The 14,028-nt window shown below is 37.3% G+C and overlaps 1 protein-coding gene across 5 annotated transcripts in view; it reads right to left on the reverse strand.

Moving 5' to 3' along the window:
* LOC135219903 (transmembrane protein 117-like) overlaps nucleotides 1-14,028 on the reverse strand; it is a 421,293-nt gene that overhangs the window by 8,374 nt on the left and 398,891 nt on the right. For 2 of the 5 annotated variants that reach the window (XM_064257101.1, XM_064257102.1), the window contains exons 10-11: nucleotides 9,584-9,630; nucleotides 5,784-5,869 (exon numbers count right to left, since the gene is read on the reverse strand). The exons of 1 other annotated variant lie outside the window; for it this stretch is intronic. In XM_064257101.1, coding sequence (XP_064113171.1) covers nucleotides 5,784-5,869; nucleotides 9,584-9,630 — 133 coding nt within the window. The remainder of the gene's footprint in view (nucleotides 1-5,783; nucleotides 5,870-9,583; nucleotides 9,631-14,028) is intronic. 2 more of the 5 variants (XM_064257104.1, XM_064257105.1) reach the window with 2 other exon arrangements.

The following is a 14,028-nucleotide window of genomic DNA, read 5'->3' on the forward strand; positions in this document are numbered from 1 at the left end:
ACCTCAACTACTATTTATCATTATTTACCACATCAATGTTGCATAACATTCAACCTACTGCACAACATACTAGGGTGACTAGTTAACAAGACTATGTCAGGGAATAACATCAACTGCCTATAATTGTTAGTAATCAAACTAGTATATCAGTGGTCGACTTACCACATGCATACACATGCACAAATTCATATACTGTTATCATCCACAATGCAATGTTACCGTTGGTGAGACACACAAGCAAATGGACCATGTTTTTAAATTTGCAACATACACCAGTATCCGTTAAGATGTGCGAGAATGTTCAGGCAGGCAGGTCTTCAGAGACAAGGAATCTTGAAATGGACTGGCCAACTCCTACCAAGGGTCTTTACAGGGAGGATGACGCAGGAATAGGTAGGGTAACTGAAGAGCTTCTATGACAGCTTTGTTACAATGTGCAGAATAACTTTACCATTATTTACAGTTATTTCTCATCTGTTTTGGGGTCGTCATTTGCTCATCGTTATAAGCCATGTCGACAGACACGCGCGGAGTAAGCGTAGTATTTAGAAATGGCTACCGGTGACTTGTCTATCCAACTTCTAGGCTGGAAGCTCAAATTTATACCACGTTTTCAGCGCGCAATATTTTCACCCTTACGCACTCCAGCAATTAAGATGAACATGAAGTGCATAGAAATAACAATGTATTACCAAATACAGAAGTAAATAGAAACTCGAAAAAATACAGCTACGTGAAACTGTTAATTCAGGAGGAAAACTTACGCCTTTCTTATCGTACACAAAGCACTGAAGGTTAATGTATTCACAGACGTTCGAGTTGACGGATGCGAATCGCATTCTAATTTATTCACAATTACCACGAATATGTCAATGATTGTACTCGAAACCGAACGCAAGAGGATGGATAGTGCAACTGGTCCGTCCCGCAAGTGGAAAAATACCCACAGCTTCTTGATCGTTTGCGGGTTTTATCTGTTCTCGCTCGGCTGACCTTTGCCCTTTGTGTGGGGCCCCGCGGATATAACTTTTTTTGTTTTTGTTTGTTTCCGGTGCAAGGATTACTGCACAGTCATTTAATCTGCGCTCTTCTCTTCCGCTGTGCAAGTAATGAATCAAGTGCTTTACCTTTAAAGAATTAATCTAGTCTTTCTTTAAAAAGGACGTATCTTAATATATTATATATATATTATATATATATATATAATATATATACTATATATATATTATATATATATATATATAGATATGAGAATGTATTAATATACACCCACACACACGTATATATATTCTTTATATATATCTATATAATGTATATCCAAAAGTGTAGATAAAGATACGTATTTTTTCCTAACTGAAATATATACATGTAAGTATATGATGTATGGAAAACGTATGTATTTATCATAAGAGTAAAACCAAAGCATAAGGAAGAGGCAAACATACACACACACACACACACACACACACACACACACACATCACATATATATATATATATATATTTACACTATATAAATGTATATGCATATGTACATATATAGCGTACGTGTGTGTGTGTGTGTGCGAGTGTGTGCGCACGTTCAGACGATTTCTCTTCTTCCAGACTATGTGGGAAATTTGTGAAGGTCAGGTCGCACAGGTCGCAATTGTTTTTCATTTATTTTCGTGCGGGAAGACTGAAGTCAACAACAAAATAAAATCTTACATGAATCATCAGCTCTGACGTCATGTTAAAAAAGATAATGTTATCCGGTAAGTATTATACATATTATGTATATATATATATATATATATATAATATATAATAATTATTTAATATATATATATATACATATATATCTATATGGTACGTTACTTTAGTGTGGGTTTCCATGTAGGATTTTTTTATAACAAAATACTTTTAACATGAGTATTTTAAACTGATACAATGCCATTAAAAATAATAAGAAGTTTCGCGTAAGATCCAAAAGTATTTACGGTAAATAATGGCTGACAATTCACATATATTTTTTCTTTATTTACTTAGCTGATTTGACATGTTCAAGAAGAGCAGCCGGCGAAATGATTTAAAAGCGATGGATCAAAGATGAATTATCAGAAAAAGATTTAAAAGTTACTGGTCAAAATACATGTTTCAGTGATGCTGATTAGAACTGATTATAGTAGATTCACATCAGGCATGCATCTAATGTGTAGGCCAGTCCCTTACGACGTTCCTGATTCGCTGCTGATAAGCCAATCACAGGGCTGGAAACTCTCATGTTCCACCCCTCTTGAAGGATACTTCTGAAAGACGTATCCTTCAAGAGAGGTGGAACATACATCCTGCCTATGTGAACTCTCGAGAAACACTGAGAGTTTCCAGCCCTGTGACTGGCTTATCAACAGCCAGTCAGGAGCTACGTAAGGGACTGGCCAAGACATCAGATGCACGGGTGGTGTGAATATAGACGTCAATTTTCCAGTTATCTCGAAGAAAATTATTCTTTAATTACAAGAATCGAGAAGCTCTTGATCAGTAGGACATTGGATATTAAGCAAACATTTTAAATAGGATTCCCTAAGGGTACAGGAAGGAACTGCCAAGATAAGGGAGAGGACAAGGGTTGTACTCTAAGTAGGACTTGACCAACATTCCTATAGACGGGGCAACCATGCAGGTGTATACATACTACATTATACATACGCCATGCAGCCTTCGGGTCTCTTCGTTCAGAAAGTCGTAGCACTTTTCTCCCTTTCTCTTTTCCTTTCTTTTGCTAACGGGTAAATAGTAAATACACGGAGGATTGTCTTGACCACTGGATGATGACAAAGGGTCGAGTGGATTTGGCTGAGCATTACTCAATGCAAAGTTGAACCGGACTGATTTCATACTTAAGCGACGTGTAGCTACAGACAGGCCCAGGCTATGTAACGGAACCGTTTTCCAGCTGTGTGCAGTATTTCAAACGATTACAGAATCTACTGGTATTTATAGAATACAGTGGTCACTTTTCATCGGATACGTATTATGTGATTTTAATAACCACGTTTCGGATACGCTCGTCACTGTAAGGCCTCAGTTCCTAATTAGACTCATTTATAGAAAAAGAGCGATTATATGGACCATTCCAGTTAGAGTAGTAGAATGAAGAGTCGAGATCGAAGCTCCAGCAGAGGGGATTCTAAGATCTTTAACGTCATTTTAAAAGGCAGGACGTAATAAAGGAACTGGGAATATCTTAAAATGCTTTTTATGTCTTTAGAGCGAAATTTATCTTGTGGTTTAATATTACTGTTTATTTTGGTTGTATTAAATTCAAATATGTCTAATTGAAAGAATTCATCAAATGTCAATTTAAGAAAAAGTTCATAACAGAAATCTAATTTAAAGATATTTCATAAAAGGTCGATTTAATAAAATGTTATTTCAATGTAAGTAAAATTGGTCGATAATCCTCTATGAACTCACTAACATGTATTAAGTTGTAGGAATGATAAATATGATAGATATACAGACACAAGAAATAAGCTTTGGAATTTCCAGTGTACCTAACCACCAAACTTCACGTAGTAGTAGTAGTAGTAGTAGGGGCTATTTGCTTGTGAAACGGCTCTCTTTCTTGTTTTATTCTTCCTCGTGAGTCTGTTAGATATACTCGTATATATGTGGCCTTTTTATGCTGCTCTAAATTCTGCATCTTATTTCGCGTAACAAAGTCTCAGTTTCACATATAATGAGCTAGAATACTGTATAAATTGATTCCACTGTTTAAGAAGAAACTTAAAAAAATATTTACGGGTAACTCAGCACGGTTGACTTCCTCAAACAAGTTCGAGAAGAGGGCGTTCAGTGCAGGTCACTTTCTGGACGCAGAAGAAGACCCGGAGGATGATTTTTGACTCCTCAGGTTTGCTAATGTCTACTTATGTTGCCTCTAGAATTTGTGCCAAGGTTGTTTTGGGCATGACAGACAAGACTCATGGCAACCTCGAAAGAGATATGCATCTATACGTTATCAACTTTCTCCAGACCGCGTGTGGAACTTTTTCCCTACAGATTTAGGAATTGTTTTTGTTGTTCGCCTTTTTTAACCATCTTCAGTCTTCAATTGGCAAGATGATGGAGATTTCCTCACAAAAGTCAGTTTAGGTATTGAGATCCATTAATAATGATACTGATCCAAATTCCTGAGAATCATTGACACCTATATACAGAAGTACCGCAGTGTGACGCAATCACCACCGCTCCCAGGCCCACTTCGTCTGTTTTCGCTCCGTAAGAGGTGAATGGGACCGAATTTGAAACGGGCAGAAAATCGTTAATAGAGGAAAGTAGCATTGAGATACATATATTTTGAATGATAAAAATACAAATTCATGCAATAGTAGATGTAAAAAAATACTTGTTGATTATAAAAGAAATTAAACGACAACTAAGCAGCATATTTTATATCACATCATATGGGTCCTCTAAGGAGCGAACGTCCCTATATAACGAGTTCACGGCGATTAAACCCTGACCTTTTCATTACGGAGAGAAAACAGCCAGGTGGCCCGCGACGTCACTGCTACGGCACTCTCTCTATTCTCAAAAAAAAAAAAAAAAAAAAAAATAAAAAAAAATAAAATAAATAACAATAAATAAATAAAAATAAATAAATAAATAAATAAGTTCTGGCGCATGCCCAGTGGTGATAATATTACAGTGATTCATGCTGTCTAGATATGCCTTGTTCATGCTTTTTTTACTTTATTCTGATCCAAACTCAATATGCATTATTGTAGCTCATGCTTAGAGCAATGATTCTCATATACAAATAACAAGTATCATATTTCTTTCATGATGTTTAGTCATGTCCGTAAAACTTCCTTTATCACTGTTATCAATGTTTTGAGATATCTTATGTCACTGAAGAGTTGCGCTTTAATTCCATCTGGCTTCTGGTTTGCAAGCAATCTCTCTATCAACCATCCCATCAGATGTCTTATTTTGTGATCTTTTAAATTAGGTTTCACCAAATTCCAAAGTTGAAACTGAAATTGTAGTTCAATAACGAATCAAATTTATCTTTACTTTCCTTTTAATTGATACCGTAATAAACCTGGCAATGCTTCGTGATTTTATACATGGACAGAATTCTTTGCGCATGTTCAAGATAAATGTTTGAAACATTTAACAGCAACATCATTTGTTATGGTGAATATGCTTTTAAACTCTCCAGAAAGAAAAAGTCTACGGCAGTCGTCATAATTCCTTGAAATGTGCCTCCCTTCAAAACTGAACTGGAACTAGGCTGTACATTACTTATGATGAAACCCCTTTTCGTTACAATGAAAATCAGTCAACTATGAAGATTTTCCTCCCATAAGTTTCATTATACACCAGGAGGCCAGTAAGCAGCAAGGTCTGGACACTGAAGATAAACATACGTAAGGCTCCTTTGACTGAAGAGGCAAAAACAGGTAGTAAAGAGTCAACAAAAACATTACTTTGGGAGATGAAAAAGAAGAGCACAAAATACTGGTGAAAGAACATTCCAGAGCCACTTCAGTCAACTGCTTATCGCCCGCAGCTGCTGGGGGACCTTTTGAAACTGCAGTAGTCTAATGCCCAATGTCTGGATGTAGCTATAAGTACTTTTTTGGTGACTGTAACATGCAACAGAACGTCAATTCGAAAACCCAGCATTGAGTCTCTCTGTGTATGCTGCCTTAGTGAGTGAGTGAGTGTGAGATAAGGGGTTAGACTATGCTAATATGCTGCGAACTAAAAAGACAGGGATTTTTATAGCAGACCTGATAGACATACACACAGCGGTATGCCCACCCACCCAAGCTCAGGGGTTTCGGGTATTTGGCGGGCGTGGACGTGCCTTTGGGTGCTACTGGCGGACGTGTGTGGAGGGGAAGAAATATAGCCAATAAGAGAATAGTATGAGGGCAAATTAACATGGGCAGGCAAAGCCTTCAAGGCCATTTTCAATAACAATTTATTATACTCGTCCCCGGGGATTTCGTACAAGCTTAGTAACGATGATCTCCCATGAGAGTGCGTCAACTGAACTGCTAATACTGTAGGTGCTGACAATATTAATTTGTGAACACTTCTAATACTCTAGGAAGCTCAATGGAAAACCATAATGATTAGCAAGCTTGTACGCATCCTGAAAACCACATAAAAATGGGGGACATAATTGACCTTACACCAGAAACTATAAAAATCACAGTGTGCTAAAAGTCAGATAAATCTATGCTGTATACAATTTAGAGCAACAAAAAGTCTCAGTTAAATTAACGATTTACTACGATATATGAAACCTAGTAACAACAACAGACAAGATTTCCCTATCTATGGATCATTGACAGTTCATGGTGGACATCAAAGAGTATCTGAAAGTTGGAAGTATTCAAAGACACTTTCATTCTGAGCAGTTCATGGAATGAGGCTCGAGCTTTCAATCAGCCACGATACAGGTGCCTCCTTTTTTACATCTCAAGATTTCTAAACGAAAATGGGTTTCACAACTGGCATGCTGCGGAAAAATAATGGCAAGATATTCTTTCTTGTTGGTCAATAACTCATGACATCTGTTTGAAGCTAAGAACTACACAAGGCCAGACTACGACAAATGCAGTAATCAAAACAGAAAACAAACGTGGCACCTCCTAAGCTCAGTCAGCTCATCAAATGTGTCAGAGAGCAGCTAGATTTTAAGCCATCTTCGAAACAAAACAGTCATTTCCCTTTTTTTCATAACAAATATACGTAGATTCTATTCATGCGGCACTCCTGGTCTGATGGAGTCTAGTACCTTGAAAAGCTTAATGACATCACCTATGATAGTGTTCACAATTACACAATTACTCCATCCTAATCCCGCAAATAAGAAGTGCATACACTTATACTGAAAAACATGTTCAATATTAAAATAAGAAACCAGTATCCTACTACTTGGTGTGCACTGCTGAATAGTTTCTCAAATAATCTGGGATTTAACAGGAACTAGGCAAACCAAATTCGTGCCATTTACTGAGTAATCTTTAATTACATTAAGATCTTCACCAGCAGTAGAATGCCACTTAGTCTCTACAATTTGCAAAAAACGAAAATGTGCTAAGCTAATCAGAATGCTTATACTGCCTAAGAAAAGTATTACTTTTCAGTTCAGTAACAGTTACATGAAAAAATTTTTCTCGGGATTCAACCTTCTAACACTATTTAAGCACACTTCAGTAACTGGGTAACCATGCAAACATCAATACCTTGAGAATTCATTACAGTACACAACTGCTAGGAATCAATGATGATGTTAAAAAAAACAATCTGCATCACCTATAGAGAGACCTCGTAAAAGTGTAAGTTTATGTCAAGAACACAGAGGAATACAAATACAAATATCTGCTTAAGAATGTGAAGCGCAGAAACTATGCATTATAATAATTTGTCATATAATAACCCTTTCCTCATTCTCATGTTTTAAAGAGCCTAAGTTCATAACAACAGAATTCACTATAATATATCTGATAGAATAAAAGGTTAATACATCTCATGTCTATCGTGATCCTGTAAAAAGAAATATGTTAGTATATCTGCCTCACCGTGTGCTAAAAGTCCTGCTATGTATGGAAGAAAAATTGGACACGTATGGAACTCTAAATAAAATGTGGAATCCAAGATTAGGATGACGATGAGGGAAAGGAATACTCACAACAAAAGAATTTCTAGTCAATCATTTTCATATACTAATTGTGGGAGAGAGAAGCCTTATACAGGCAGTCCACGGTTATTGGCGCACTCGGTTATCGGCGATCAGGTTTTATGGGGCTTGTCTAGTGCCCTAAAATCGGCGATTCATGGCGCCGTAATGGGACGAATTCCAGTTATCAGCACCATAAGGGTGCTTATGGCGCCATAAATCACCGAGTTTCAGTTAATGGCGGTTTTCGCTTATCGGCACACCCCCTAGAATGGAACCCCCGCCGATAACCAGGGACTGCCTGTACTTGAGTGACCAAGTAACAGACATCAGCCCCTACTAGAAGAGCCCCAGCAAAGCTATCAATCAGGCTAAATCCTCGGCCATATCAGACCTTGAGCAACACAACTGACTGAACTTGTAGATTTCTGAGAGCATGACTACCAGTCTCTTAGACTTCACAGTTTGGGGATTATTACATAAACTGGTACCGTGACTAGCTACACAGAAGGCATTATGAATATCATCTCCCGCCCACCTCCAATATCAGTTCCTATTTGGAACAGTTTTGGAAGATAAAATTGTGATTTGAAGTTACCTTAAATTTCGAAAGTTGAAAGGGACAAAGTGCTCAACGAATCTGATTTATGAGGCAACAAGACCTACTACATTTGCAGCAGCACATTCCCAGCTGACAACAACAAAAAATAAAATGAAAGTATTTTTCAAAGTTGAAACAACAGGGACTGTAAATAACATAAGAGAACTAAAGCAGTGACTTCTTCCAGACTCGGGAATACATAAAAGAATAATTTACATTTTAAGGTTATGCAGCAGATAAAACAAAAGGTCGTTAAAGGCAACCATTTAAAGTCTGCATCATCTTCAGGAGTCACATAGGCAAGAATGATCAAATCTGCAGTGACTTTCACATCTATGACAAACTGGTACCGTACTTCTTCAATACTTATATGATCCAAGAATTTATGATGAAGGGAATCTACACTTTTAAATGCATTTTCAGTTCCTCTGGATTGATTATATTTAGAAATAAACAGTTTACTTTAACAGTCACAAGAAAAGGTTTAACCAGAACCCAAGAGCTCAGAGTCAAATTCCCCTTGATAACGACGAAGGAGCAGCTTCTATAAGTTGGCAACAAGCTCGCAAATTCGTTCCAAATTCGAGGAAAATTGAAATTAAATGTAAAAGACCTACTATATTCAAGTAATAAGATTCGCTAAATCTGTGGTAAGTTATTATTATTGTTATTATTATTATTATTATTATTATTATTATTATTATTATTATTATTATTATTATTATTATTATTATTATTATAATATAAATCAAGTGGCACTCCGAGTTAATAACGACAAATTTGACAGAAAGTAGCAGAAAGCCAAAGGGAGAAATAACAACAAACAAAATAAATAAGACAAACAACTAATACAGAAAGAAGAGGGGCCTGTGTCAGCAGCTACTGTTCAACAACGAACCGACGGCACCAAACCGAACTCTCTGCAAGTTCCACCGACTCAACTACAGGATTAGGAAGATCATTCCGCAACTCGGTCACAACAGCAACAAACAAAACTTCTGGGAAACAGTGCAGCAGTGTTGAACCACACAGAAGTAAAAAGACAGGACTGGCAGAGCGAACTGCATATCTAGTACTACGTACTACGTGGTGGTGGATGGTGTATTCTGGGGAAGATCTGAATGCACAGGATCATACAGAAAACATTTCAGTTTCACAACAACAACAACAACAGGACACACTCAATCCGCATCATCTTCCAAAATTCGAGGGAGGACAAAGAGGTTGCTGTTAATCTGCATGAACATTCAATAAAAAAAAATGTGGATACTGTCATAAGAACACTGAAATCAGATTACCTTCTGGACTCATGGCAACAGTACCAACGACACTGACAGCTCACTACCTACAGTCGGAAAAAAATGAATGGCACATGAATGAAATAAGTATAGATTACATTATAAACACACTGTTAAAAATACTGGATTCTAAAAATATTGAATAGTCACACGACCCTCGACGTGGATGGAAGATCATACTGCCAAAATCTGGACAAAAGAATTAGATTAGTCAGTAATCTCAGTCTTTGACCAAGAAGTTTAACTAAGTTTCAAAATTTACAGATCACATGCAATAGAACCAAAGTTACAAAACTGCTTTGCATTCTAGATTCATAATAAAACGCCCAACTAAATTTCAAGTAAGTTTCAAAGGCTGAGTTGGCAAGGAAATTTTTTTTTATTGGTAATAAACAAAGCAATTTTGTATTTTCAGTCTTCTATAGACTTCTATAGATCAGCAGTGCTTTCCAAGGAAAGGAGAATAGAAATGAAGGAATCAGCATTTTCCAGTTTAAGAAAGCATGATACTGTTCGTCTAGCATTTAAAAAATAAAGAGCATCTGCACAGTTCTATCAAATTTACACGACGGTCAACCGGGTCTTCTTGGATCTTCAAATGAAACAGAGCGAGATTAAGTAAATGTGTAGTTATTCGAAGGTTCTGAAAGTGTGCTTCCATATCTCTACCTTATTGTGAACTTGCTTTTCCAAGTAGGCATTTCGATGGAAATAAATATCGTTCGACGCTACCCTAATCACAAGAGAGACCTACAATAGGAATCGCTAATTTAAATTCTGCTAAATTTTGACTTGATTTTTCAGCCTAAAGCTAACACATTATACTGACTAGTTTGATATGGGTGGACACACGGATTAATTTAACTTGAATGAAGAATTTACATTTCATTGGATTCTAAGCAACATAAGTCCGTCTTAGAATGGGGATTTTAACTTTTATAAATAGTACTGACCGTCTGACATTTACAACTGATTTCGCAACATTAGAATACCCATTAAACAATATGTTAACCCTCTGGAAAATGTTACGACCAAACGTGAAATATATACTCTATAGTAGATGCCATTACCTTATTTTATTCATTAAGATTGGTGCTTGTCGACTGAATATACTAGTACAGTCATTTAAACCATGACATACTCGAATGGTTACAACAGCCCGTGAGGGTGGTAGTGGGGTTGGGAAGCAAGTGTGTGTGTGTGTGTGTGTGTGTGTGTGTGTGTGACAGAACTAAAATTCATCTGTATCTACAGAAAATGGTCAGAAAATCGCGACAACTCCAGAATTCTTTTTTACCTCATGAAAAACAGAGATATGAAACGTAGGAAATCCACACGAGGACGCGGACAGAATTGAATACAATAATACTTGAGAATAAGTCGTAGCATGCGTTTTAAATCTCAGTTTCTTGGAAATTTTATCTCCCTCGAATCTGACCTAGCAAGTAGAGCAATGCTTTTAATTTATTGCTACTTAATATATTCCTTTGAGGAGTAAGGGGGAGGGGGGTGGAGTGACTAAAGTAGTTCACGTGGTACTATATCGGAAATGGGTTTTATACCTTTTAGTGACAAAAGTCGATTGGAATTGGAGTGGAATATTTATTGTTTAGGCCAAAGGCCAAGCGCTGGGGCCTAGTACATGAGGTCATTCAACGCAGAAAGGGACACTGCCACTATAAAGGTGTGAAAGGTGTAACAGGAGGAAAACCTCAAAGCAGTTGCACCATAAAATAATTATACATTAGGTGAGGGGTGGATAGCAAGATGGAAGAAAGAGAATATGAACGGAGGTACAGTAAAAGGAATGAAAGGGGTAGCAGCTAAGGGCCGAAGGGACGCTGCAAAGAAACTTTAGTAATGCCTACAATACACCCCGTGAGGTGCACTGACGGCACTACCTTAACGGGAAATGTGACGAAAGCAGACAAAAACGGGAGAGAGATAGAGATGAGAGAGAGGAAAGAGAGAGAGAGAGAGAGAGAGAGAGAGAGAGAGAGAGAGGTAATAATTCTGTTCCGGGTCTTCAAAATCTCCTACCAATGCTTCAAAAAATATAAATACAAATAATTGAAAACGAAAGAAAAAAAACCTCCAGAATAGGATAAGCGAAGCCATATGGATGGGAAGGCCTGACGAACTCCCCTACATAACCCCCCACCCCCACCCACCCCCCACCCCCCTCCCACCCCCGACACACCGCCCTCGGTTCAGCGAAACTGAAAATATAAAAGGAGAGAAAGCGAGAAGAGAAAAAGATATTTTTTTCCCACCCGTTAAAATTCTATTCAGCTGAAATAAAGGTGGATAAAAATGAGAGAGAGAGAGAGAGAGAGAGAGAGAGAGAGAGAGAGAGAGAGAGAGAAGGGGTGGGGGGGAGTGAAAGTGTCTTTTCAGATTTCTTTCATCTGAACTAAAGTGGTTTAAAATTTAGTTTATGTGTGTGTGTGAGAGAGAGAGAGAGAGAGATAGGGGCGGGGGTTGTCTTTTCAGTCCTCTTCAGCCTGGGCGATGGTGTGAACGAGTACATTAGGATGATCAAAGACCCATTCTACTCTGGACACAAAGGGACCTATTCTCTGGCCCGAAACCTTAAACTGGGGAAAGCCTTCATAATGCGTAGATAATGGGGGAAGCGGGTTTACCTTGGTTTTTAGGCGTGATATCGCTGAATAGACGAATTATTTCCTCGCTGTCCCTAATTACTATTATCATTATTATAGTCAGAAGATGACCTATTCATGTGGAACAAGCTAACAGGTGCCATCGACTTGAAATTCGAGCTTCCAAAGAGTATGGTGTTCATTTGAAGGAAGAAGCAGAGGGTTATTAATAAGGAAACACAGAAAGAAGAGATCAGTTATTATGAAATGAAAAAGAAATGGAGTTTTCGACGTTCCAATTGGACGACATCCTCAGGGAATAAAGGACCTCTGCAATATACTGTCCAGCACATTCGGTCGCTCTCGGCTGGAAAAGTCAATTCAATGAAAGTGAAGCTAAATTTGCATTATCAAATGCCCATTCCTCGTAACTTTTTCGCAGAGTCAGTGTCATAATGACGACGATTTGTTTGTAACCGTTTCTGGATAATATTAATAAATGAATATGTTTTCTGTCGTCATGTTTTCCAGCACTACCTATCAGTCAAACAGCCGGGATATGATCATGTGACCTAGAACCTATATTATTAACACCTGAGAACAATTCAGTTAATTATTTTCTTCAAATAAAGCATCATAAACAGCGCTATACATTTATCTTAGAAATGAGCCATGATAATCTTTTGATAATCTATTCGCTCTAACTTAAATAACTCTATGCTTTTAATTATTATTATTTATTATTATTATTACGCAGTTCCATGGAACCAGTCCAGTAAGCAAAGCCTTGATAAAATTAATAAATATAGATATAGATAGATAAAAAAAATGAATAAATAAATCAATCAATCAAACCCACTTCTTGTTTGCATAATATATATATATATATATATATATATATATATATATATATATATATATTATATATATATATGTATACAGAGGGAGAGAGAGAGAGATTATCTGAGACAAAATTGCATAACATAAAAGCTCATGTACAGGTATACATGTGGATGCCTAGTTTAGTAAGTACGAAAGCGAGAGAGAGAAAAAGAATTAAAAAGGAATAAAAACAGGGAGAAGAAGGCGAGCAAGAATTCTAGGGGAATGGGCTGTTGATGTAAAAGGAACTGAGTGCAGAGATAAAGGTTACTGAGCAACTGGACCTCAGTTAACAGGATAACAAATGATAAGAGGTTCTTCATTGAATACAGTCCTGGGTCGCGGGAATATATTTATTGAGGATTTGTTAAATGTGGAAGATACAAGAGAAAAAAAAATGTAAAGGCTTATTACTTAATTAATGATTGAGTATGGCTGTAGAACTGAGTTTTGAGTGTGCTGTGCTGTAGTGTGCTAGTGATAGGCTGCTCATGGACCTCCAGTGGAATTGTTGTTGTTATAGCAGTTTTCTAGGCTTCATCCCCGTTGATTCGGTTGTTATTGTATGAATGTGACTCTGTTGCTCGTCTTTTTTTAACTGGAGCCATTCTCTGAGAGAGAGAGGTGTCTTTTCAGTCTTCCTTCATCTGAAATAAAGGAAGCTAAAAATTGGAGAGAGAGAGAGAGAGAGAGAGAGAGAGAGAGAGAGAGAGAGAGAGAGAGAGAGAGAGAGTTACAAATGAGTTACAAGGATCAGGATGTCTCAAAGACTTATTAGTTCATCCGAGGAGACATCGTGTGCTCACTTGTCTGTAGGAGCAGGTTTTACTATTCATTCACAGTGTCCTAATGATTTTGTCTTGCTTTCTTTTAAACTCTTCTACACTCTTGCTGTTTACAACTTCTGGTGGCTGTTTATTCCATGCGTAACATATCTTGTATGTGAAGAAGTTCCCACTA

The sequence above is a fragment of the Macrobrachium nipponense genome, chromosome 1 (genome assembly GCF_015104395.2).
Source record: "Macrobrachium nipponense isolate FS-2020 chromosome 1, ASM1510439v2, whole genome shotgun sequence".
Classification (NCBI taxonomy): Eukaryota; Metazoa; Arthropoda; class Malacostraca; order Decapoda; family Palaemonidae; genus Macrobrachium; species Macrobrachium nipponense.